The 23,115-nt window shown below is 34.1% G+C and overlaps 3 protein-coding genes across 3 annotated transcripts; 1 reads left to right on the top strand and 2 right to left on the bottom strand.

Annotated features, from left to right (window-relative positions):
• Window positions 1-798: 798 nt before the first annotated feature.
• On the bottom strand, window positions 799-3,671 carry LOC132064601 (F-box protein At1g10780). The gene is made up of 4 exons (XM_059457639.1): window positions 3,578-3,671; window positions 1,904-2,646; window positions 1,332-1,612; window positions 799-1,213 (listed from the first exon to the last, which is right to left on the bottom strand). The coding sequence occupies exons 2-4, from the start codon at window positions 2,634-2,636 to the stop codon at window positions 977-979; spliced, it is 1,251 nt and encodes a 416-aa protein (XP_059313622.1). The 5' UTR covers window positions 2,637-2,646; window positions 3,578-3,671; the 3' UTR covers window positions 799-976.
• Window positions 3,672-12,240: 8,569 nt separating this feature from the next.
• Window positions 12,241-18,195, top strand: LOC132064603 (uncharacterized). The gene is made up of 5 exons (XM_059457641.1): window positions 12,241-12,638; window positions 14,235-14,344; window positions 14,439-14,807; window positions 16,623-17,175; window positions 17,490-18,195. The coding sequence occupies exons 1-5, from the start codon at window positions 12,398-12,400 to the stop codon at window positions 17,567-17,569; spliced, it is 1,353 nt and encodes a 450-aa protein (XP_059313624.1). The 5' UTR covers window positions 12,241-12,397; the 3' UTR covers window positions 17,570-18,195.
• A 499-nt stretch (window positions 18,196-18,694) lies between these two features.
• On the bottom strand, window positions 18,695-23,053 carry LOC132064604 (RHOMBOID-like protein 10, chloroplastic). The gene is made up of 9 exons (XM_059457642.1): window positions 22,849-23,053; window positions 21,790-22,043; window positions 21,484-21,538; window positions 21,315-21,395; window positions 21,137-21,233; window positions 20,979-21,046; window positions 20,437-20,535; window positions 20,101-20,142; window positions 18,695-19,287 (listed from the first exon to the last, which is right to left on the bottom strand). Exons 1-9 carry the CDS (start codon window positions 22,996-22,998, stop codon window positions 19,141-19,143), a joined length of 993 nt encoding a protein of 330 aa, XP_059313625.1. The 5' UTR covers window positions 22,999-23,053; the 3' UTR covers window positions 18,695-19,140.
• Between the last annotated feature and the right edge of the window lie 62 nt (window positions 23,054-23,115).

The following is a 23,115-nucleotide window of genomic DNA, read 5'->3' on the forward strand; positions in this document are numbered from 1 at the left end:
GCATCTCCTGTTATGATGACGCTTGCATCAATTGAGCTTGTTTGTCTCTAGCTTCTTGTCAATCTAAATTGGGCCTGGTTTCTAAAACGATTTGTCAGGACTTGGAGATTGTCTTAATCCTACTTGGTATTATTTAATCCGAAAACTTGATAAAATTGCTTGATAGGTTATTTTCTCTGATGAATTTAACTTTGTGTAGTACTAATAGCTTAAAGAATTTATATTATTAGTGTAATTTACCTTCCTTTTTATTAGAAGGTTATCCGCTTATTTTCTAGGTAATAATCAACTCCATTTGTATGTAACTATATCACCATGTTCGGAGAGGGTTGTAATTACATTGAGTATTTCGTGTATGGGCAACGGGTCAATTAGTTCACAAATTTGTTTTTGCTAAATAATTGGATATCTAGTTTTAACGTTGAGGCTTTATTAATTTAGTGCTCTAATCATGTTTTACTCATACATACATTTTTGTCTCATATAGCATTCTCTTAAAAAAATAGTACCCCACATAAATTTTCCTAATAAACTTCCGAATACAAAAAGATGGCAATCAAATATTGTATTAGTAACAGAAGTTTACATCAATTTTTTTTTTTCTTATACGAGAAATAAACGAAAATTTAATACACGTAATTGGCAAAAGGTAAGCTTTTGCAATGACATACCAAGAATTGAAAACTATGCATCTCAATTTCCAGAAAAGCAAGCATCCCATTTCCTGTGCATAAGAAGGAAATAATCCATGTGCATTAAGAGTTTAAGCCTCTAATCTGGTTTAAAACGCAAGATACCTGAGCTTTCAAAAGTCTTGTTATAAAGTTAAAATGGTACAAAAATCAAAGTACAAATGTCTAGGAACTTTCAAGGAAATGGTCCAAGAATGTTCCTCCTAAAATAAAAAAAAATAAGGATCCATCCTCCAATGAAAAGAAATGCAAGGGGAAAGGGGAACAGGGAAAATTGTCAATCATTATTCAATTGAAACAATCCTGCGATTCATCCGTGTGAATCTGCAAATCTCCTCAAAAAAATCATCTGTACTGCTATGGCTGCTCTTCATCTGAAGAATTTTTATTCTCATCTTCCTCAGTTTCTTTCCATAGTTGATTAAAGACTCTAAAGTACTCATCTTTTGTTCAGCATTCAGTGGCGATCTCACGGTGACTACAACCTCCTCAAGGCAAGGGATCATAAATCTAGAGTCCACCTGCAAACATCCAAGGTTTCAAATTGTCATAAACTAGCTAAACAAACATTAATTGCACCATGAGGAACTGTTGAGCAAATGAGAAACAACTTGAGCAAATGAGAAACAACAGACTCACATTTTTCAAACTGTTTCTCTGGCAAAGAGCAGCAAACATGGCACCATGGATGTCAAATTTTATTAGCTTGGGATGGCTGTTAAAGAAATCAACAATGTCAATCTCTGGAAATGGCTGAAGAGCATCAGAATCCCCGGTGAATTCCACCTTCATAAAGAGATGCTTGACTTCACTTGCCAATTGAAGCATTTTGTGTACGGCACTCCAACACCATTGAACTCCTCTCATCTCCAACGACTCAAGTGCCACAAGCTTTCCAAAATCTACAGAGATAACCCGTCCTACAATAGAAAATTGGTTGTTTGTTATGTTGTTTACAAGTAGAGCACTAAAATAGTATCAAAAAGAGATAATACTGTCCAATGTCTTTCCCTGATCTAATTTACAAACTAGCCAGCAAATGTATAGGTTTTTTATATTAAGTATAAATATACATGGCATATACATATAATATACATATACTGTACATAATCAGTGTATATGTTTTGTTTATTTTGGCTAGCGCCCATAATAAATTTCAGCCAACGGACTAAAAATGTAAACAACCCTATCAAAAGTGGAATTTTGAGTACCTGAAGTATTAGAAATGGAAATTTTTCTGAGTAGTTGAGTCTGAAGGACTCTGATCCAACTACAGCCTTGCACTTCCAGATGTTGAAGTTTCGGAGAATTGATACTAAGGGCGCAGTTACCTAAGCCATTGAAATCAAGATTGCATACTTCCAACTGAGGAAGCTCAATACAAACATGCTTCAGTCCCTCACAACCAAGGAGCAACAGGCTACTCAAATTGGGGCAAGCCATTAATGCAGCATGAAAGATATTCTCATCAGTTACTGTGCCAACTATTTCAAGATTTCTAAGCTTATGGAAAGTGTACCACTTTGGGCAATGTGTCATATTGACACCCCAAAGTTTCAAAGATTCCAAATTTGTTGCTGCTGCGATACTATCCAACTTTGAGGAGCAAGATTTCATATCAATGAGGTTATCATCCATCTTTAGCTCAAGTCTCCGTAAATAAGGTCCTGCCAATGAAAGCCACGACGCTAGGCCAGAACCAGTAAAAGGGCAGTATACAACAAGTTCTTCCAATCGATTAATTAATGAAACCATGTGACCAACAATGTCATCAGGAGAACAATTCTTAAGGTTGTCAAAAACATTACGAGTGAAGACCAGTCTATTGAGATAAGGAATTGAATCTTTCCATCTCTTTGATACACAAGAAGCAGAAGCCACATCTTTTGCATTGGTTATGTGGATTAAGATGCATTGAACAATGGCATCAGGCAAAGAGTCCATTTTTTTTTTCCTGAGCACATATATCAAATAGGTTATGGTCAGTTACAAATCATACCACAAAAAAAGTAGAAACATCAAAGTTTTAAGCATCAATAAATTCATAAGGTTTAATTTAGAAAATATATCTGTTAAAAATGCTTGAAAATTAATAAAAAAAAAATATACAAATATAATCGTCATTACGTAACACATACTAGTAGATAAGCTATGAGGGAAAGAAAAGAATAATTAGGTGCATAAAAGTCTACATTTTTAGCTAAATCTATGAGTTAGCTAGAACCAAGATCTACAGACTACTCAGCCTAACTAAACTGAAAATAATTCAAAAGGCATATGCTAAAATAAATCCATGATTATTACCACATTGGAACAGAAATGCTACACTAGCCAGTGACCATGGCTTAATTATTAAATGGTTAGATGAAACTTAATTAACATACATAACATTTAAGGACAACAATTAATACTATAAATCCACGTCTGTGCCCTTCTAGAATTTCAAATAGTGTAACCATAGATGCAAATTTAATATGAATTGTATATATTCGAAAAAAAAAAAATCAACTATATAAAGTCATGTTAAAGACAGTGAATACATCTAAATCTACTACCCAATGTTTCATCTATCAATGCCAGCTGGCAAATGAAGAAGTAGTAGCTCAGATTTAAGGATGATGAACAATTAACATGAATTTCATCAGATTATACTACGAGACAGCAATAACGAAATGTAGTATATATGCCCATGAAACCCAAAAAAAAAAAAAGTATGACCCATGTAAGGAAATGCATTGGAAAAGAAAAATTAACACAGAGTATATTACTAAGCTCGCCGCAACAACTAAATGTATGCTCAGGAAACAAAAAGATTAAATCTTTAAACGATCACATTAACAAAATTAAACTGATAAATCGTTAAATTAAGAAAAGGAGAAGCTTACAATGAAGAGATTAGTGATTTTGCAATGAAGAAAATGCTTAGATTGAAAGTTATTAAGAGAGAGAGAGTGAGAGGTGAAAAAAGAGTGAAGGGGCGGGTATATATGGAGCGCTGTGGAGCTGTTTTCAAATTTCAAAAAGTTTTCAAGTTTTAGAGAGAGAAAGTAGTTTTTTTCATGCATGCAAAAACCCGCTTTGTTTTTGAACTTTTTTGAATTTGAGACCGTTTCTTTTTGAAATCATTCAAATAGCGCCCTAACTTCACGTTTTAACTTCTCTTTTTAAAATTTCACATCTTACATTTACCCTAACTCCTAAATCTATAATTCAAATAGCGCCTTTTTAAAATTTTCACATCTTACATTTGCCCCAACTCCTAAATCTTATATATGTTCCCTTTATTTCAGAAAAAATTGTCCTCTTCCCCAAAATATTTTCCACTTGAAATTGAATTTTTGTCATATGTAGAAGTATTATTCATCAATCAATCACTCAACCTGTTTTAGTCCAATATGAAGTCATTCTGTTCTATTCAGATTCACTTTATTCCGGTGAACTACGTACTATAATATGTTTTTAGATAAATTAAATTTTAAAGATCTTATGCTTTTACGTATAGAAAAATTTGAATCCATCTCACAAGTTTGAATCGGGTAAAAACTTATGCACACCGGATGTTTACGCCCGGCCAATAAACAAATGGCATTTGTCACTTATGTTAACTACAATTATGAGTACTTAAATACAAATGGCACAGAATCTGTGCGTGAAAGGACCAAACTGTAACTTTTTGAGTTTGATCCTTTCACGCACAGAAATCTGTGCGTGAAACAGGGCGCTTTTTTTTTCTTTTCTTTTTTTAAGCTATCAAAATAACGTTTTTTTCATACTTTGAGCAAAGATTAGTCATGTTTCAAAACTCCAAAATATCAATATGTTATATAGAACTTAATATATTTTTTTGCGTACAATAACGTCGGCTCATTACTTCAAGTATACCTAAACGTTTGGATCATCGTTTTAGAGGTTGTAAAGTGCTCCGAAGTAAGTTTTGTTTGCTTGGAAACTTGTCATCTTTAGATCTAAGTGTCATATTTTATAAGGTTTTGATTTAAGTGTTTTGAAATAAATAAAAATAATATATTAAAAAATAATTCATCCAATATGAGAGGTTCAACCAAGGTATAATATATCTCATTCAATGCTCCCACCAAGGTTTGATCCCATGTTGTTGGCATAAAAAAGAAGTAAGTAAAAAAGAGAGGCTAAACCACCGAGCCAAATTGGTGAATGTTACAAAATAGACACTTTTTATTTTTTATATTGTTCACTAATGCTATCTAACTCGTTTTCATAAATTGAATTTCGAACCTCGAAATTGACATTCAAAACATCATTACCACGGGATTAGCATCTCGAAATAGATTTTTTATCATTAGATTTTTACTAAAGAAGAATGAAATTTTTGCACAAATTTGGGGCAAAATTCAAATTGAATGGGATAACGGGCGTTTTTTCCATACTTCGGGGTTTTGAAACATGATTAATCTTTGCCCAAAGTATGGAAAGGACGTGATTTTGATAGCTTAAAAAAAGAAAAGAAAAAAAAGGCGCCCTGTTTCACGCACAGATTTTGTGCGTGAAGCCTACTAGGGGTGGGCGTTCGGTTTTTCGGTTCGGTTTTTTCAAAGTTCGGTTCGGTTTTTCGGTTTCGGTTTTTTGAAAGTGGACACCGAACACCGCACCGAATTAGTTCGGTTCGGTTTCGGTTTTTTGAAGTTCGGTTCGGTTCGGTTTCGATTTTTTAATTCGGTTTTTTTTAGCAATTACGTATCTCTCCATTTATTTCCATTTTTCCTTCTTGATTGCTTCGAGTTACGGAGGTTTACGCTAGACTAAATGTTTGAAGGTTTGATGACTTTAGAATTCAACCATAGTGATCATCCACACATACAAGATAATATCTTCTATATACAAAATATAATGTATTATACGACGTATAATAAAATCATACGAGGTATATAAAATTTTATATAGTGTATAATCAAATTATGTGAGTTATATCTAATTTATTATAATAGGTGAAACAAATTATATGAATATTATTCTATGTATAACATTTTTATTATACTATATATAATAAAAATCAACACTCAAATTATTAGTATACTTGTATTCAATATCCTATAGTGTTAAATGAAAATTGAGATTTTATTTTTTATGGAACAATGAAAGAAGTTGAGGAAGTATGAAATTGTATAAAAGCAGTTATACTATGAACAACAAATAGGTATTGGAGTTATTCACGTCTGAAGGGTTTCGTTATATATAGCAATTTGATTTACTATAAAACATTTAACTTGTCATGTAATGTTTAATAACATTTAGTTGCTAAGAGTATGTAAATATTATAATATTATTGTCTACCTATGTTTTTTTCCCAAAAAAAAAATTGTATTCATGTAGTAAATTTTCAAAAAAAAAAAAAAAAAAAAAAAAAAAAAAAAAAATCGGTTTAACCGAAAAACCGAAAAACCGGAACCGAACACCGAACCGAACACCGAAATTGTTATTTAAAAAAACCGAAAACCGAACCGAAAAACCGAATTAATTCGGTTCGGTCCGGTTTTTCGGTTTTCGGTGTTTATGCCCACCCCTAAAGCCTACTTTGGTTTTTATTTTTTTATTTCTTTGATAGGTTAGTTTGGTTCCAAAAGTTAATTTTTAGGTTAAAAAAGTTTCGGACTCTCCTTTTCACTGGCCATTGCGCAATAAAAATGTTCCTTTTGATATAAATATAATTATTTATTATCATTAGCATAATAACATTTTTAACCTTAACCCAAAAGTACACTTGTCTCTGTATAGCCTCAGTACACATCAAATGATTAACACACAAAAAATCTTCACGTAAATGAACTAGATATAGAGCCCATTTGGATTGGCTTATAAGCTGGTTATTTTAATTTATTTTGGTGTTTGACAAAAATAAAAAACAGCTTAAATTAAATTAAATAAGCCAAAACTAAGATGTTGCTCAACCCCAACTTATTTGTTTTGGGCTTAAAAGCCATTTTGATTTAACCAACAACCTTACCCTTTTATCCTTTATATTTTCTATTAATTTCAATATTACCCTTATTTCAAAAAACTCTTTAAGTACTTTTATCAAAACACATAAGTGCTAATTTATAAAATAATTTTCAGCACTTAAAAAGTACTTTAAGCACTTATGCTTAAAAGCCACTTTTTTTCAGCTGAAAACCACTTAGAGCCCGTTTGGATTGGCTTATAAGCTGGTCAAATCAGCTTATAGGTCATTTTTAACTTATTTGGGTGCTTGACAAAAATAGAAAACAACTTAAATTAAGTTAAAAAATGCTTAAAATTAGTCAAAACCAAGAAGCTGAGTAGCCCCAACTTTTTTTTTTTTGGCTTAAAAGTCATTTTGGTCTGACCAACAACTTTACCCTTTTATCCCTTATATTTTCTGCTAATTCCAATACTACCCTTACTTCTAAAAACCCTTTAAGCACTTTTATCCAAACACGTAACTACTTATTTATAAAATAACTTTCAGCACTTGTGCTTAAAAGCCACTTTTTTTCAGCTAATCCAAACGGGCTCATAGTCATTAATTTTATAATTCTTCAAAGCACATATTATAAGCTCTTAATCAGAAATCTCAACCACGTGGTAAGTTTGAAATTATGCCTTTTGATTTTCAATGGGCTAATGAAAGAATGACGAAAATTTTCAGAATTAAGCTAGAGAAGAAGAACGGAAAGAAATAAAAGAGAGAAAATGCTGAGGAGAGCCCTAAGCATTCTAACATTACTGTAGTATGATTTTAATTCCTTTATGAGTTTTTTATTTATTAAAAGTAGGAATTTCCAATAAATTTTAGTTAGTCAACTATGGTTAATTTAACTAAATTGGGTGTAAACACCCGATGCGGATAAATTTTTACCATTTGAACCGCCTGTATAAATAATTATTTCAATTTGCAACTAAACTGGTTGATTCTTGTGGATTTTGGGTAATTTAAAACTACTTTCCTTAATTCTAGGGTTATCTCCATCAAGCTACAGTGCTACTTTATGTTGTGCAAACATTATTTACTATTTTCAAGATCTGTACACTGAATAGTTCTAAAAAAGAAGAGTGACATATCCGACTCATGAGAAATCTTATTAAATAGTTAGATAATATATTTTGTTTGCCATGTTACTATAATAAAGAAGAATCCTTTTCTATTAGTTTTGTTTGGTAATAAAATAAATTATAAGAAAACAAACAAATTAAAATTCAATAAGAGTTATAGCCTGTTTGGCGAAAGCATTTCTCCCAAAAGTACTTATTTTTTTCAATAAGTGCTTATTTAAAAAAAGGTGAGGTGTTTGGCTGCTTTTGGAGAAAAATAAGTATTTTTGAGGAGTGGCGAAGCGTTTTTAAAAAAAAAAGTTTTTTCCCTAAGCGAAGCGAAGCAGTTTTTAATTTTCTTCTTGACAATAATACCCTTAGTAAAATAAGTTATATACCATAATAACCCTATTTACTTTAACCTAGTAATAAATACGTGTTCTACAACCTATTCCTTAAACACTTCTTCTACGACAATAACCCCTTCAAGCAAGCCTTCAACGTGATCGACCTTATTTTTCACAAGGTATGATTTGTTGGCAACAATGTACTGAGTAATTTGTTTACATGAAAATGACATACTAGTAATCTTTAGTAATTTGTTCACTTTCGCGTTATTATTGTTATTCGATTTATTTGTATTATCGACCATACATTCGAATTGGATTGTAGATTCTTTCAGACTTGGTAATTTGAGCATGACGCTGATTGTAACTAAAGGAGGTGGAATAGAAACACAACCGAAGATTTTGATTTCTAATAATTTAGTACCACAAGTAATAATCTAAACAAAAAAAAAAAGTGGATAGACTACTAGCTACATCATATGATAAGTCTTGTTTGAATTAAATGTTACAGATTGATATTTAGCGTTGAGAAAAGCCTGAGCCATCATATTACCAAGTTTAATCATATTCTTTCATAATAAATATTTAATGTATTTATCAACCTAATAGTTCTATTATTATTAAGTAAATCTATTCATGTCCTTATTCGTAATTTGACGTTTAAAAGTACTTTTTGAAAATCTTGGCCAAACACAAATTATTGTACAAAAGTGCTTTTTAGATTGATTAGCTAAACTCAACCGCTTCTCAAGCCACCAAAGTTTTTTGAAAGATTTAAAAAAAAAAATACTTTTCAAAATAAATAGATTTTAGAAGCTTGGCCAAACAGGCAATTAGGCAAATTGGGATAGGACCGACAAATTTCTTAGTCTTCTTAACCAAGCCCAAGTAACATTTTGGCAAGATTCTATATGACCCATTTATTGATTCCAACTTATTTTGATATGTTATAATTCAGCTTAAATAGCCATTTGCCACTCCTAGCCATGATATGGTATACTCTTGAATTTGAATTTTGGTTGCATTTCAAATGCACTCTAAGTAAAGTATACTTTGCATATTGAAAATGTTGAGACTTTTTATGTATTATATGTACATGAAATGCAAAGTTACTCCTTCAGATCAATTTGCTCTTTCAGTGGGAGGATCAAGGTTTATTTTCCTACAATAAAAGGGACACGAGATTAACAATCCAAAAATAATACTAGTCTCCTGCTAGTAAAGATACAGTCTCAGTCTTCGAATTTAAGCTAATATATGAAATTTAAAAATTATCTAGTTAGATTGATTAATAACAATCAATGGCATTATACATGTTTATATTGCTGTACAATAGCTATATACATTGTTAAATTACATATAGCCTAATTATTTAGTGGACAGGTTGGATATTTTCATCTTATTCGAATACTTGCTTAGAAGTTGGAACTAACCAAATATATAACTGGATTATTAGCTTGACAATGACCTTGTCCTAATTTTTTATTTCAATATTAACCAAACACAGGACAATTTGAACCTGACCTGTTATTTAATTTGGAGATATCAGATGGCACTTAGTCTTTTGTTGAACCGAACATCTAACCAAACCAGCTCATGGTATATTATTAGTGTGTTTTTTTTTTTTTCAAAAATAAACGTCGCACAGGCCCTAAAGTCCTAAACCATTTTACAGAATAAAAAAGTATTAAACGACTCTATAAAAAACATTTTTTGATCATTGCATCCTCTAATGTCTAAGAAGCAATACTGGCTAAACGTAACCAAGTTGACCACCGCAAGAGACGTGGTGTGATAGATAATATTCATTCACCCTTAATCAAAGGTCTTGAGTTTAAGCGTGACTATAAATAATATAAATAAAAATTCTAGTAGGGAGCACTTTTCCCCTAAATAAATATTATGTGACGCAAATTTGAATTAGTCCACTCCAATGCGGGTATCGCAACACTTTTTTTTTCTGTTTTTTTTTTTTTTTCTTTTTCTGAAATATGTGACTAGTGGAGTAAAGTTTGGAAATGAAGGAAGGGGGATAGAGAAATGTGCGTCAATTTAATAACTCTATGGGAGCTCTTATTTATTTTAGAGTTGTCACTATCTTATTCTTCTAGGTGTGCTAGGTCATCTAACTTATTTTATTTAGTATTTCAAAATCATTCTTTAAATCCAAGGAAAAGAAAAAGAATCATTTAATTGGAATGATTCCTAAATATCAACGAACTTGAAATTACTGGTTAGATGATTCATTTAAGCCGAATGAAAGATATTAGGTATCCTCCTAACCTTGTGTGAAACGTGATTACCTATATGATCTAACTTCACATTTCGAAATATAGTTGAGACATTTAACAAGAATACAAGATACAGAAAAACTCCAATAACGAATTAGACACATAGTAACATATCTGTCAGTGCTTAGTCGCATAGACAAAACACGAAAACGAACTTTAGTCATTTCTTAAAGGTTAAAATACATAAGCAATCTTCTAAACTTGTTTAATCCTTTCATTTTGACAATAAATTAAATTAGGGTACTACTTATTGAACGCTTACACAACTCACAAGTACACTTATTGAACATAGTTTGGATCAAAGTGTAGCTAGTCTGTGATTAACAATCTTAGATAAACAGTTTTAATTAATAGTTAGAATCATGTGGATGTTATCATACATTCGAACAAATTACGTTAGATTTGTAAGTATCGGTAATTGCTGAAAAAGTAACTATATGCACTAGTTTAAGTTCCAAGCATTGACGTTAAAAATAATTTCACAATCTTGACATGACTTATAAGATAATTACAAGTTAATTATGTGATAAATACGTACAATAATTGATAACCTAATGAAATAGTGCGTATAACTGACATATTATGATAAGCTAAATTATACTAATTGTGTAACTTAAATTATTTCTATAGTCAATGACTTATTGAAAGTTGACTTGAACTATAAACTGCATTATAAATGTATAATTTATACAAGATACATTTTTTATTTAAATTATTTCTATAGTCAATGATTTGAAAGTTGATGTCATGCCATGAGCGCGCGTCGCATGGGCCAATACATGTGAATTTCTTGAAATGAAAGAAATAACCTTTTTCAACCACCAAGGCATTATTAACCTCATAAAATTTTCAAATACTGTCATCAAAGCAATATAATGATTGTCCTATCAGAATTTATTATTACATAATCTATGTTACCCTAAAATATATCATCATAAAATTACTTGCAGTGACACAAATTAATCATCCAGTTTCACCTTGTTGGTGAGGGTTCGAATCCCCACGTTGTAATCCCCTCCCGCATTTCCCCTTTAGAAAACAAAAAAAAAAAAAAAAAAAAAAAAAAAATCATCCAGTTTCAAGTGTATATAGGCAAAAGGCTCCTTTTTTTTTTTTTTTTTCTTGTTGGTAAAAACTGCTAATCCTTCTTGCATGTCAATAAGAAAATCATGAAAATTCAATGATTCCCCACACCATGATCTTGAGTAACTATCAAGAAGCGAAAATAAATAATTATAAAAACACACATGCGAAAAGACAAAGTGATCAAGCATTGTCAAAAAGAAAAAAAAAAAAAGAGAATAGAGGAAGAAAAACAATATTAGCATCACGAAAAACGTGAGAAATAAACTACATTCTCCTTTTTATCTAGATATACTAAAAAAAAAATCAAGTTATATTTATCTGAATTTTAAACGAATAAAGTTATTCGGTACATCTGTTAGTAATTAGTAGTAAGAGATATTATAATTCAATAAATTAACTGATAACTAGCACCTTAGTGGAAAAATAATTAGTGAAGTTCATGATATAATTTTACCTTCGACTACATTACTTATGTCAAACTAAATTTGTTACAAAACTTTTATGTCTTAGAAAAATAAAAATACTGCATTTATTATATCTTTCTTTTTATCTTCAATTAGTAGAGTGTTAATTATATATTAAGACATGAGAATTATAAAGCGTTAAATTCACTTTTACTAGCGTACCTAATAATTTAATTATCAAGAAGCCCTATCCACTCCTTTTCGCACTTTCCTTTCTCTTTCACCTTTGCTTCTACCCAACGCTTGGTTTGCCCGAATCATTTAATACTTATTCCTTTACTTAGTGGAGTGAACTGTAATAGCATTGTACTGACGTAACTTATAGTAGTATTTAAACACAAAAGTACATGTTCACAGTTCACCATGAATGACAAACACTTGGGTTTGAGTAGACCCAGTTGTCAATCTACCTTTTAGACAGATTAAAAAAAAAAAAAGTCCTAATACAGAGAGAAAGAGAAAGACACGGATTTTAGACAGATGCTTTTGGCATGGGGAAATTGCAAGGACAAACACTGCCTTTGCATCAACAAAACAACAACGATGATGGTGGTGTTGGTTCTTCTAGAACCTTCTGTCCATGTTCTATAGGTCTTTCTAGAATCTTCAATTTCAAGTGTATCGTCGTTTTGGTGCTGAGTGTTGTCGTTTTTCTATCTGCTGTTTTCTGGATCCTTCCACATCGTTCTCATCCATCTGGGTTTGACGCAAAAGAGGCAATCAAACGTGCCGGTGAGTTTGTTTATGCTTTTAATTCTCTTCTTTTGACTTTTATAGCGTTTCGTTGACTTATTAGGGTTTCATAGTAATGATTTTAGAGTTCTCTTTTTGGTTTGCTGTGCAATTAGGGTTTGTAGATGAATTAGGATTGTGGGTTTATTGACTTTGTTATTGTTTTGGATGAACATGGAGAAAAGTACTGGGACTGGTAAAAATTTAGAAAAACTAAAGAAATAAAATTAGCTAATTCTGAGCCTGCCACGTGTCCGTCAGTCAAAATTAAGGGCAAATTTGTGCCAAAGTATAAAGGAAGTGGGGGCATATTTGGACTGAAAGTATAACGGTAGGGGTATTTTTGGCCCTTTTCTGTTCTTGATTAGATGCCTAATATTGAAATGGATGAGAATTTTCAGACATCTCTAACATTGAAGCAGCCCAAATGGAAGAGGATTCATATAGCTGATACTGATTAGTTTTGGATTAAGCTGTAGTTGAATTGATTGATTGTTGTTGTATCTCGTTGTACCGTTTGAGTAGCACGATGTTTTTGGTTTTATTAGGCTTATAGCCTTATACATGTTTCCCTACCTCCCATGTAGGGGTAAGGTCTGCGTACACTCTACCCTTTCCAGACCCCACTTGTGGGACTACACTGGGTATGTTGTTGTTGTATACATGTAGGCACGTTGTTTTTGTGTCTCAAGATTAATGCTGGTTTGCTGCTTTGCAGAGTTCTAGTTTTGTTAGACTTAATTGTTTTATGTGAGTATGTGTTATTTTTTGCGACGGCTCAGGTGCAGTTTAATCTCTTTGTTATTGCTCTTGAGCCAGGGTTAGCTGCTTAGTATTTTTGGTGATGCTTTATGATGCGATGCATTCAATGGAAAAAGGGTAAAGGAGATGGAAGTAGTGTAGTGTACTGATAGATGGGTCCCTATGTTAACTTGCTTTAGTAAACGGAGGTCTTAATTTCTTTCTTAGTGGCAGCAGAAAATACAAGTTAATTTTTTTTTCTTTCCGGGGGCTTCTCTTGATCGATTTGATTATAGCTAGGAAGTATTGTTGTAAGATCTTGCGTCACAAACTTATTCCTTTCTGCAGAATTTGCCACCCTGAATAGTCAATAGCAAGCACTAGACTACCTTTGTGCTTTCCTTTGCTGGTGGAATTCTAGCTGAAAGTGGAAGCCTTCTTCTCCTTTGCTCGTGTCTCCGTTGATTAGAGTGATCTAGGCAGTATGTAGGGATCTTAGTAGCTTAATTAGTTGGCTACCTGAACTTTCACCTTATTGGTGAGGGTTCGAATTCCCACGTTGTAATCCCCTACCCCATTTTCCCTTCCCCTACCCCCTATGTAATTTTTTTTTTTAAAGAACGTCAGTGTTCAATCTTTTATGCTGCTGTTTTTTCCTTTTAATTTACCAGATGAGGGATAATGCCCTATTTAAATTTACGTGTCATGTCGATTGATGTGAATAATCTCTTAAGAATTGGTGACCTTTCAGACCTTGTGAGCTGTGGAGGCTGGTTTCCCATGCAATTATTTATCACTTTTGGTATTTTAACTCATCATTAGGTCTTAAGTGTTACTTTGTTCCTTTGTTTTCAGCCACTACTCAAGCATACTTCAGATTGGAGAAGCCAGTTTCAGATATTGTTCCCCACATTGCGAGACTGGAGTATGATATTTTGGAAGAGATTGCTATCCCTAACATGAAGGTTTGTGACCTTCCTCAAAATTGAAATGGTAGTTTATCAGTGCTGCCTCTTTTCAGTGGAGTGCAATAGTCAGTTTGACAATTGGAATTTGCAGATATCCGTCCTATCCGTGCATGCAGCAAGAGTGGCTAACCAGACTAACGTAATATTTGGTTTTCTTCCGGATCCAGTTGATTCTTCTAGTACTCCAGTGTCCTTAAGTCTGCTGAAGTCTGCTTTATTGGATCTGTATCTTCGAGATACCAATTTGACATTAACTTCCTCAATATTTGGACAACCATCTTCATTTGAGGTCTTAAAGTGTCCTGGTGGAATCACTATGATGCCGGAGCGCCTACCCCTTTACGACCTACCTGATATCCTCTTCAATTTTACTCTCCACAGTTCTATTGATGAAATAAGGGAACATTTTATTGCGCTGAAGGAACAACTGATATTTGGCTTACGTCTCAGGCGGGATGAGGTATATGCTAATATCTACTAATCTCTTTTTGTATTTGAATTGACATTTCTGGATGAGCGTGAAGGGTTAGATTTTTGAGGCTTCTTAAATTAAGATTTGGGCATACTTTAGAATTTAGATTGGTCTGCTTTTATGTCGAGCTTTCTGAGCATGCTTTTATCTACCTATGCATCCTCTTTGATCTAGCTTAGTCCTTTGTCATGGCTTAGGAATCACCTCAATCTTGATCCTTTCATTACGGTTAGGCTACCTATCTCAACTCAACAGAGCAGTTCTATGGTTCATTGTTATGGGAAACAAACAATAAAAAACATGTGCAGTGTTGTTTTATGATTTTTCATTTGGTCTATGCTGCACTTGCTTTTGACTTTTATATTTCCTTTCAAGGGAAGTTTTTCCCCCCTGAACTATTCACGTTTTGCAACTTTCACACTCAAAACACGTGCAGTGTTGTTTTATGATTTTTCATTTGGTCTATGGCGCACTTGCTTTTGACTTTTATATTTCCTTTCAAGGGAAGTCCCCCCCCCGGGGACTATTCACATTTTGCAACTTTCACACTTAAACTATGGAGTGTTAACTATTACCATAGTTTAATTATGAAAGTTATAAGACATGAATACTTTAGGGTTTTCTAATGTATTCTCTCTTATCTTTTAGAATGAGTTTCTATAAGTTTTGCTTCCAAATGTCATACTTTTTGTCAGCGATGTTTTAATCTTTGTTGCTGGGACTCTTCAAAAATTACTGATGGATACGTGTTGGATCCTTCAAAGTAGTCCAGTTTTGGAGGATCCGACACAGGTACGGTAATATTTTTGGAGAGTTTGAGCCACGTAGGTTTTAATAGTTGAGTGGATATTCTTTTTCGATGTATAGTGTATACTCCTTTATTTTCTTCTTTTCACTTTGACGATTCCCCTCTTCACATTATAAATACCCTATGCAAGTATAGATGAGTCGCTAAATAAAAGGAGTTATATTCCTTAATTAAATTATTGTATCTATTTGTTTCCTTATTTAAATTATTGTATCTATTTGTTGGGTGTTCTTTGAATTACAATTCCTAATTGATGCTAAAAGGAACGTAATGATTCACAATGCATGTGTCAAAACTTTCTTGCTTAAATGGTGAATAAAGAGATCTAGGGTTATCAAGTTACAAAGCTTTGTTGGACATATGCCATGAATCTTGGTGGATATGGTTTTAATAGGATTTCCCCGTCAGAAATTTGTGTGATCTGTCGTGAGGAGGTTTTAGACATATTTTTCCTATGTCGATGCTGTCATAAGCAGTTCGATATTGCTGAATGAGATGGAAAAAGACATGGTGAATGCGATGAAGATTTTTTTTTTTTTTGAACTGGTACTATGGTGAATGCGATGAAGATTTATTTAATATTTATAGACATTTGGCCATGGATAAAACCGCATGAAAGTTCCTATTGCTACTCATGCCATAGTTATATATAATTCATAGTTAAAAGTCCTATAATAAGATTGAAATTTAGTTAATCCTGCTGGATCTCAGCCATTCCTTTCCAAGATATATCAACTATCTGCCACCCTCTAGTGATTTGATGCCAAAGTTATATAACCCCTATGGGCAAGTTGATATGTTTTCATGTTTGTTGCATCAATAATCTTCTGTTTGCTGCTTTTCCCTGTCTTAATTTTCTTCTTTCCTTGTATGGGAAATAAATATTAAAGTGGGTGTAGGTATTGCTGGCTGCTTTTCGTTCATGCTGTTTAGCATAGTACATTTGTGTTTTTAACTGTCAGATCTGACTTATTTTTCTCCTTTATTTCGGTCAGCATGTTTTTCTACAGATATCAAATACAGTTGGCTCTACTAAAGATCCCCCAGTTATAGTTGAAGCTTCAGTATCTTCTGGCTTTAGGAGTCCACCACCTCAGAGGTTACAACAATTGGCTCAAATAGTTATGGGATCTGTTCCTACATCTAATCTTGGCCTTGATAACTCTGTTTTTGGTAAAGTGAAGCAAGTAAGCTTATCTTCCTTTCTAAACCGTACTATTCACACTCCCCCGCCAACTCTTCCTCCTGTTCCAACTCCAGCTCCTGCTCCAAATGAACCTTTGTGGCCGTCACCTTCCCCATCGCCTGCTGTTTCTTCATCTCCATCTCCAGCTCCCTTGCCCAACTGTCATAGATTTTTACGATCACATTGTGGCCCAGCTCGTGGAAAAGAGCCTAGCAGTTCTCCATTTCCCATAGCTGAGCCACCTTCTCCTCCGACAAACTCTGGTCCACCTGTAAGTAGTTCTGGAATTGCAGCAAGCCCATCATCACTTGCTCCAGCTTATCCTCCACAAATGTCTTCCTCAATCTCATCTTCATCATCATGTAAGTTTCTCCTCTTCGTGTGATCTTTATATTTGTGCAATCTTAACGATTCATCATGTTATTACCTAATGCATAGCATCTATCATTTGCATGGAATAGATAAAGAACATAAGGAAATTGGTAACTTTGGGTTGTTTTTCAAGGATCTTTCTTTAGCTACAGAATATTCTGCTCTAGAGGTAGAAATAAAGTGAAAAATGAGGAAGGTCTTTCATGGCAACCATGTCCCCCAGGACCTTGTGATATAGTATTGTAGGAATTTATGGTATTTTTTTTGTGCTCATTAGCTGTTTGTTTCGTTTTCTTTCTTGCAGCTTTTGCACCTGGCTTTTCTTATAAGGAACTCTGCTTGTTCTGGTTATTCGGATTGGCAGTACTGCATATCCTTGGTTGAAACATGGTGACAATGTCCTGTTCTCGTTCTGCAAGATTTTCTCTTCTTCAAAGAAGAAGAGAGAAGTATACTTAGCAACAAACAACTTTATTTGACTAGGATTGTAGCATCTTTCGACATTTAACTTGTGGTTACCATGGTAAGTCATGTTAACCCTACATGAAGAGAGGAAATCACAGGTCAAAGCCAAAGGGTGGCAGGCCTCTGTTTGACACAATGACATCACATGAAGACAGTTAAAAGATGTTTCTTCCCGAAGGGAATGACTGCTCAATGAAACAACAGTTTCAGATACATGCTCATCTGCAGGTTTTCAAGGAGATACCAGTCGTAAGATGTGTTGGTTCTTCTTGAACAAGCTGCAAAATTACTGCAAAAGAGCAATATTAGACCTCAGTATACATGATGTATATTCCTACTTAAAAACTGTAATTAGCTGCTTTTGATGTGCTTAACTTAAATGTGATAAAGCTATCAGCCTTTTGGCACTTTATGTATTATAGGATGTTCCAAAATGCTGATTGGTAACGTTCTTTGTTTTTGGGATCACAGAGAAATCTCTAACGGCCAGCTTGTGCATGGTTCGAAACTTGGTGGATAATGGACCCGTCCTTTACTTTCTCCTATTTATCTGATTTTCATTTGCGAATGTTTGAAATTGTGACATACGCCTAATCCAAACATTGTGTGTGCTACTCTTTTACCACCAAACCAAAGCACGGGAGAAAATGTTGATTGGCACATGCTGGAGTATCGTAGATTAAAAGGAAAACTATTTGAGTTTGCTAGTAATACAAAGTCGTGTAGGAGGTAAGGACGAAAGATCTCAGCGCAAGCTCATACAAGTAGCTTGTTGAGCAAATGAGTAAGCAAAAATGTGAAGTAAGCTAGTCAATATTTATTGGTTGGTTTGGCTTAATTTAGAAACTGACATTCTGTATGTGGTAGCTTAAGCATTTAAAAAAAGCACGTCTCACAACTAAACAAGTTCCTGATGCGTAACAAGTTTCAAGAACTCAATTGAAACACCTGCATTAGCAAACTACCTCGAAAGAAAAATGGATCCTTCTATTCCACATTTAACTAAGAGGAAGAACTAAGGATATTGAAATTTGAATAAAAAAATCAACAAAACATTGAACATTTATTAACTGGAATATTGTACAAATGGACCAGACGAGCATAAACTAAAGCGTACATTAGATACACACCAACAGCGCCTAAATCAGATTACCAAGAACCTATTGACATGCCTGAAAACCCAAGTAATGACAGATAAACTGAGGTGCAATACAGCCGCATAACAGGCCACCATCTGCAGTTAATGAAAGGGATGTATGACCTCCAATTTGCTCCTAACATTTTTTCTGGTCACATATTCCTGTACACAAAGGCAAACTGTATAGAGCACAGAGCTGTGAACTGGATCATTAATCATCCACAACTCCATTAGTGTATGAATATATAAATGCCGTCCACAGTTGTCGTATGTATTGGGAAAATCAGTAAAACTGCTGGTGCTCAAGGCTTGAGTCACGTCAGCTGGCACAATAGCAGTTCAATGGTAGGGATTATGACTTGTCCCTTTTAGTTCGAATGAGAGAGAAAATTGGCGCCGTGTCAGCAAAAACTCGTCGTCCTTCACTGGAGATGGATTGAATCTTCCACGCTGGGCCAAGAAGCCATGATGTTACAGCTCCACCCATTAAACCTCCAAGCTGAAATGTTCATAAGAGAAAAATTGGAAAGTCATGCAACCATTAAAACATATGCCAATGTAAAGCAATTATTTCAGTTGGATGTATGTATGTACTTATTAAACATTTCTACTGCATTAAAAACAAAATGGAAGGGCGGAGAAAAAAATAGGAAAACAAAAGAAGAGGTAGAGGAGGAAGTTAGGAACTACAAAGAAGAGAAGGACGTGACCAGTCGAGGTGCACACAAGTTGGCTTGGACACCACAGTTATCATAAACAAAAGAGAAGGATGTGACCAGAAGAGGAATGATATATCTTCCCATACTACTTCCATTTCTTGAATACAGATTTGGTAAAACCTTGCAGAAGGCTGTGGTAGGTCCTAAAAATGGGCTCTAGACAGATTTCTCGGTATCAAAAAATAAAATAAAAAACTCACAGAATGTATGTCAACAAGTGGAAGCCACCTTTTACAAGATGAATAAACCTCTGTCGGAACCTGAGGAACCACAGAGACTTTGCGTTCTCGAAAGCAAAGCTCTTAAATATGGTGTATAAAATGGCTAAAGTGAAAATTACGGGCAATGATCTTGATCTTTTGTTTTTGTTCCTTTCTCTAATCAGAAATTATAAATTAACGGAAAGCAAGAGAAGAGAAGACACATTACTCCTCAACAGCTCAACCCAAAGAGGAAGATGCACGTGGGAGATGCTGGCAGTGCCATTAATTGTTGTTACAAGTAAAAATGCAGGCTCATAAAGTAATGTGATAAAAGTAAGCACAGAATACATCCAGATCAAGAACATGATGGCAAAGTTAGATATTACTAACATGTCCCCAGTTGTCGATCCCTTTGCTCAATAGTCCAATAGCCTGCAAGGAAAATGGTTGCCAGCACTTGATGAATTAGGACCGAAATAGGGAAAAAAATAGATCAAACTTGATAATTAATCAATAGACGTGTAAGTATTATGGTAGTGAGCTCATATATGAGCAGCCTTTATAATTAATTTTCATTCCTTAACTAATAGCATCTTCACCCGATGAAAGATCACAAGAATATACAAATTTGGAGAATATACTTAATAATAAGACATGCCCTCTATTACTCGCTTGGTGAATGCCAACAAAAGGGCATTGAGCTGAATAGGGAATAAAGTGCTTTACCATATTTAGAATAATCACATTTGCTATGTATCGAAGATCCCCCTCAGTGCCTTTGACCATGCCTCTATGCCTCAAAATGAACACTGCAAAAGAACCAACCTGGTAATGACACAAAACCATGGAGATGAGTATTTCTTAACCTGATAAATGAAAAAGAAATAAGTCTAATTCTTTAATTTCCTCAGCCGCTGTTCCGAAAGCTCCATACTTAAATAGATTACTTGAATTCGCCAGAAACGTACTTCAGCATCCCAAGATACGCACTACAACAATTGAAACTTAAAAAGTCTACCTTTTCCTGAACTACATACAACTTGAAGGCAGGTTAATATTCCCAGTAAAATGGAAATGAGATTTACTCATAAAGTCTGTGGCGAAGTATTACATACATAATGGGTCCACAGAAGTGTATACATTTAATTATAAAGGAGTTGGATGTAACTTAAGGGACAAGAAATCGTGAAATAGCATGAAATGATAACCTCAGTTGCATACACCAATTAGCAAGTCCACCAAAAGTGCAAAAGAATAGCATAACTTACCAATCCAAAAATTGCTCCTGAGGCACCAACTGCAGGTGCCTTACTAAGCCAGTAACTCATAGCTGAACCTGATTTCTTTCAGAAGATACAATCAGATTCACTATAATAGGAGTTATTTCTTTGAAATAAGAATGTCATATGTGGTGATGTGTCATTACTTGCAACTGCCGACGTCAAGTACAGAGCAACATATCTTCTAGGGCCACTAACTTTTTCAACACCAGGCCCAACAGAATTCAAGGAATAGCAATTAACCTGAAAGAAGCCACATTTTGCTTCAAAACCTTAACCAAAGAGGGACCTAGGAATCCAGGAAAACATAAAGTGAAGTCAGACCATGAGATGCACTATATTTGTATGCAAGAATGACGAAGTAATCAGCCTCCACAGTTGCCCTTTATCAATAAGACTGTTAATCTGCACCACATATCAATCAACCACACAAAGAAAATTGTTAATATAGAAAATAATAAGTCGGTTATTTACATGTTTAATCCAGTCTAACCTTAGCTCCCCAAAATAAAAGCTTGCCGTCTGTTGCAACTTGTCCAATATATATCCTGCAGTGATTGAGATAGAAATTGTCAGTTTCTCTTTGTAACAATAACTATTTGTCCTTTGTACCAATCAACACCATAACTTGAAGGAGTCTTTTTCTGATTTTATTTGTTCATGACATTTGCAAGAAGGCTTTTTCATTCATTCTGAGTGGGTAAAGGGAAAAAGATTTAATTGACTTATACAAACATTAATCCAAGATTAAAAAAAATCATAATATTCACATCGTTTTGGTTAAGAATGCAAAACTTACAATATGTTAAGTGCAAGGAATATGTTGGTCCATTTTCTTTCACTAGAAAAGAATGATCTAGATGAGTTTGAGTACGACTTCTGAATTTTTTTGAATTTCCTTCTACTTTCATCAGCATTGAAGAACAATAAGCTCATGTCTTGGGCAGAGAAGACATCCTGTGACCATTGAAGGATATTGAATCCAGTAACATGAAGGGTCCACTTATGCCATGCATCCTTCAATTTAGGCCCATGAACATGACAATAAATGTGCTGTGGACCAAGAAAAACGGTGGTTAAGATCTTGGCATTTCCAGAATTTGATGATACTGCTAGTATAAGGAGACATGCAACAGATCAAAGCAAATCTGCCTACGTGATACAGAACGAGTTGACCAGGCCATTCAACATGCTGAGACTCTTACAGCTAGAACGGCCAATGTCTAATTCATTCTCTCACAACCCCTTAACCTTTGCAGTCATTTTCTTAGAGATGAGGGTTCTAGTAGAGTTGATGGACAACAAAAACAAGCAAATTATGATGAATCCTCTAATGGATATAGAGGATTTATACAGCCAACCCCAGCTAGTTCAAGAATGAGATATAGTTGATTGACTGTAACAGATCAAAGGATTGCTAACGAATTCCTGTCACTCTTTTCCAAGTTACTCATAACCAATAGATCAGCATTGCGGCAAACACAACACAGGCCAAAAGGTTTTGTAGTATTTCAATTACTTGAAAACAAATTTATGTCAAGATATAGCAAGTGATGTTGCAAAACACTGTTAGAGAGAAAAGGGTGGTCTGAAAATGAGTCATAGTCTTTTTTTTTTTTTTTCTTTTATAACCATGATGTCAGGTACAGCTTGCGCCCACCTCAACTAATTCTACCCTGCAATATTTTCTCGAATAGGGTGATCAAAACATTTAAGAAAGGAATATGATGTCAATTGTCACACAAGTTACTTGTAATATTTCTCAGTGTTCTCTTCCTTTCATTTGGATCAATTTGCACGCAACATTTAAAAAAAAAAAAAAAAAAAAAAAAGCAAATTCAGTAAAAGGGTAGAGTACCTTGATAGAGAATTGAAGACGGCGGTGGAGGAAATCGCCGAGGCGGAGAGCGGCGGCGTTGGTGATGAGGTGGCTGGTTGTGGGACCCCATGTGGCTATTAGCTTGGGATTATTATTGGATGGAAGAGATGCCCAACCAGCCATTTCCATTTCGCTCCCTTTAATTCTTAACCCCAACCATATACCCGCTATTTTAATTTAACCACTGTTAAAATCGTGTTACTTGCTTTACCGTCCCTCCTAGTTTCTCAGAATTGTAAATGCCTC

This window comes from Lycium ferocissimum, chromosome 7 (assembly GCF_029784015.1).
Source record: "Lycium ferocissimum isolate CSIRO_LF1 chromosome 7, AGI_CSIRO_Lferr_CH_V1, whole genome shotgun sequence".
Classification (NCBI taxonomy): Eukaryota; Viridiplantae; Streptophyta; class Magnoliopsida; order Solanales; family Solanaceae; genus Lycium; species Lycium ferocissimum.

What these genes read in the sequence shown, in the direction of transcription:
- LOC132064601 (XM_059457639.1), bottom strand. Translation starts at nt 2,636, where the DNA reads ATGGACTCTTTGCCTGATGCCATTGTTCAATGCATCTTAATCCACATA. An exon ending in TTCCATTTCTAATACTTCAG is followed by an intron (nt 1,613 to 1,903) that starts GTACTCAAAATT and finishes TTTCTATTGTAG; the next exon opens with GACGGGTTATCTCTGTAGAT. An exon ending in AGAGAAACAGTTTGAAAAAT is followed by an intron (nt 1,214 to 1,331) that starts GTGAGTCTGTTG and finishes GGATGTTTGCAG; the next exon opens with GTGGACTCTAGATTTATGAT.
- LOC132064603 (XM_059457641.1), top strand. Translation starts at nt 12,398, where the DNA reads ATGGGGAAATTGCAAGGACAAACACTGCCTTTGCATCAACAAAACAAC. An exon ending in AGAGGCAATCAAACGTGCCG is followed by an intron (nt 12,639 to 14,234) that starts GTGAGTTTGTTT and finishes CTTTGTTTTCAG; the next exon opens with CCACTACTCAAGCATACTTC. An exon ending in TACGTCTCAGGCGGGATGAG is followed by an intron (nt 14,808 to 16,622) that starts GTATATGCTAAT and finishes TATTTCGGTCAG; the next exon opens with CATGTTTTTCTACAGATATC.
- LOC132064604 (XM_059457642.1), bottom strand. Translation starts at nt 22,998, where the DNA reads ATGGAAATGGCTGGTTGGGCATCTCTTCCATCCAATAATAATCCCAAG. An exon ending in GTCTTCAATTCTCTATCAAG is followed by an intron (nt 22,044 to 22,848) that starts GTACTCTACCCT and finishes CTTGGTCCACAG; the next exon opens with CACATTTATTGTCATGTTCA. An exon ending in CAGGAGCAATTTTTGGATTG is followed by an intron (nt 20,536 to 20,978) that starts GTAAGTTATGCT and finishes TGTCATTACCAG; the next exon opens with GTTGGTTCTTTTGCAGTGTT.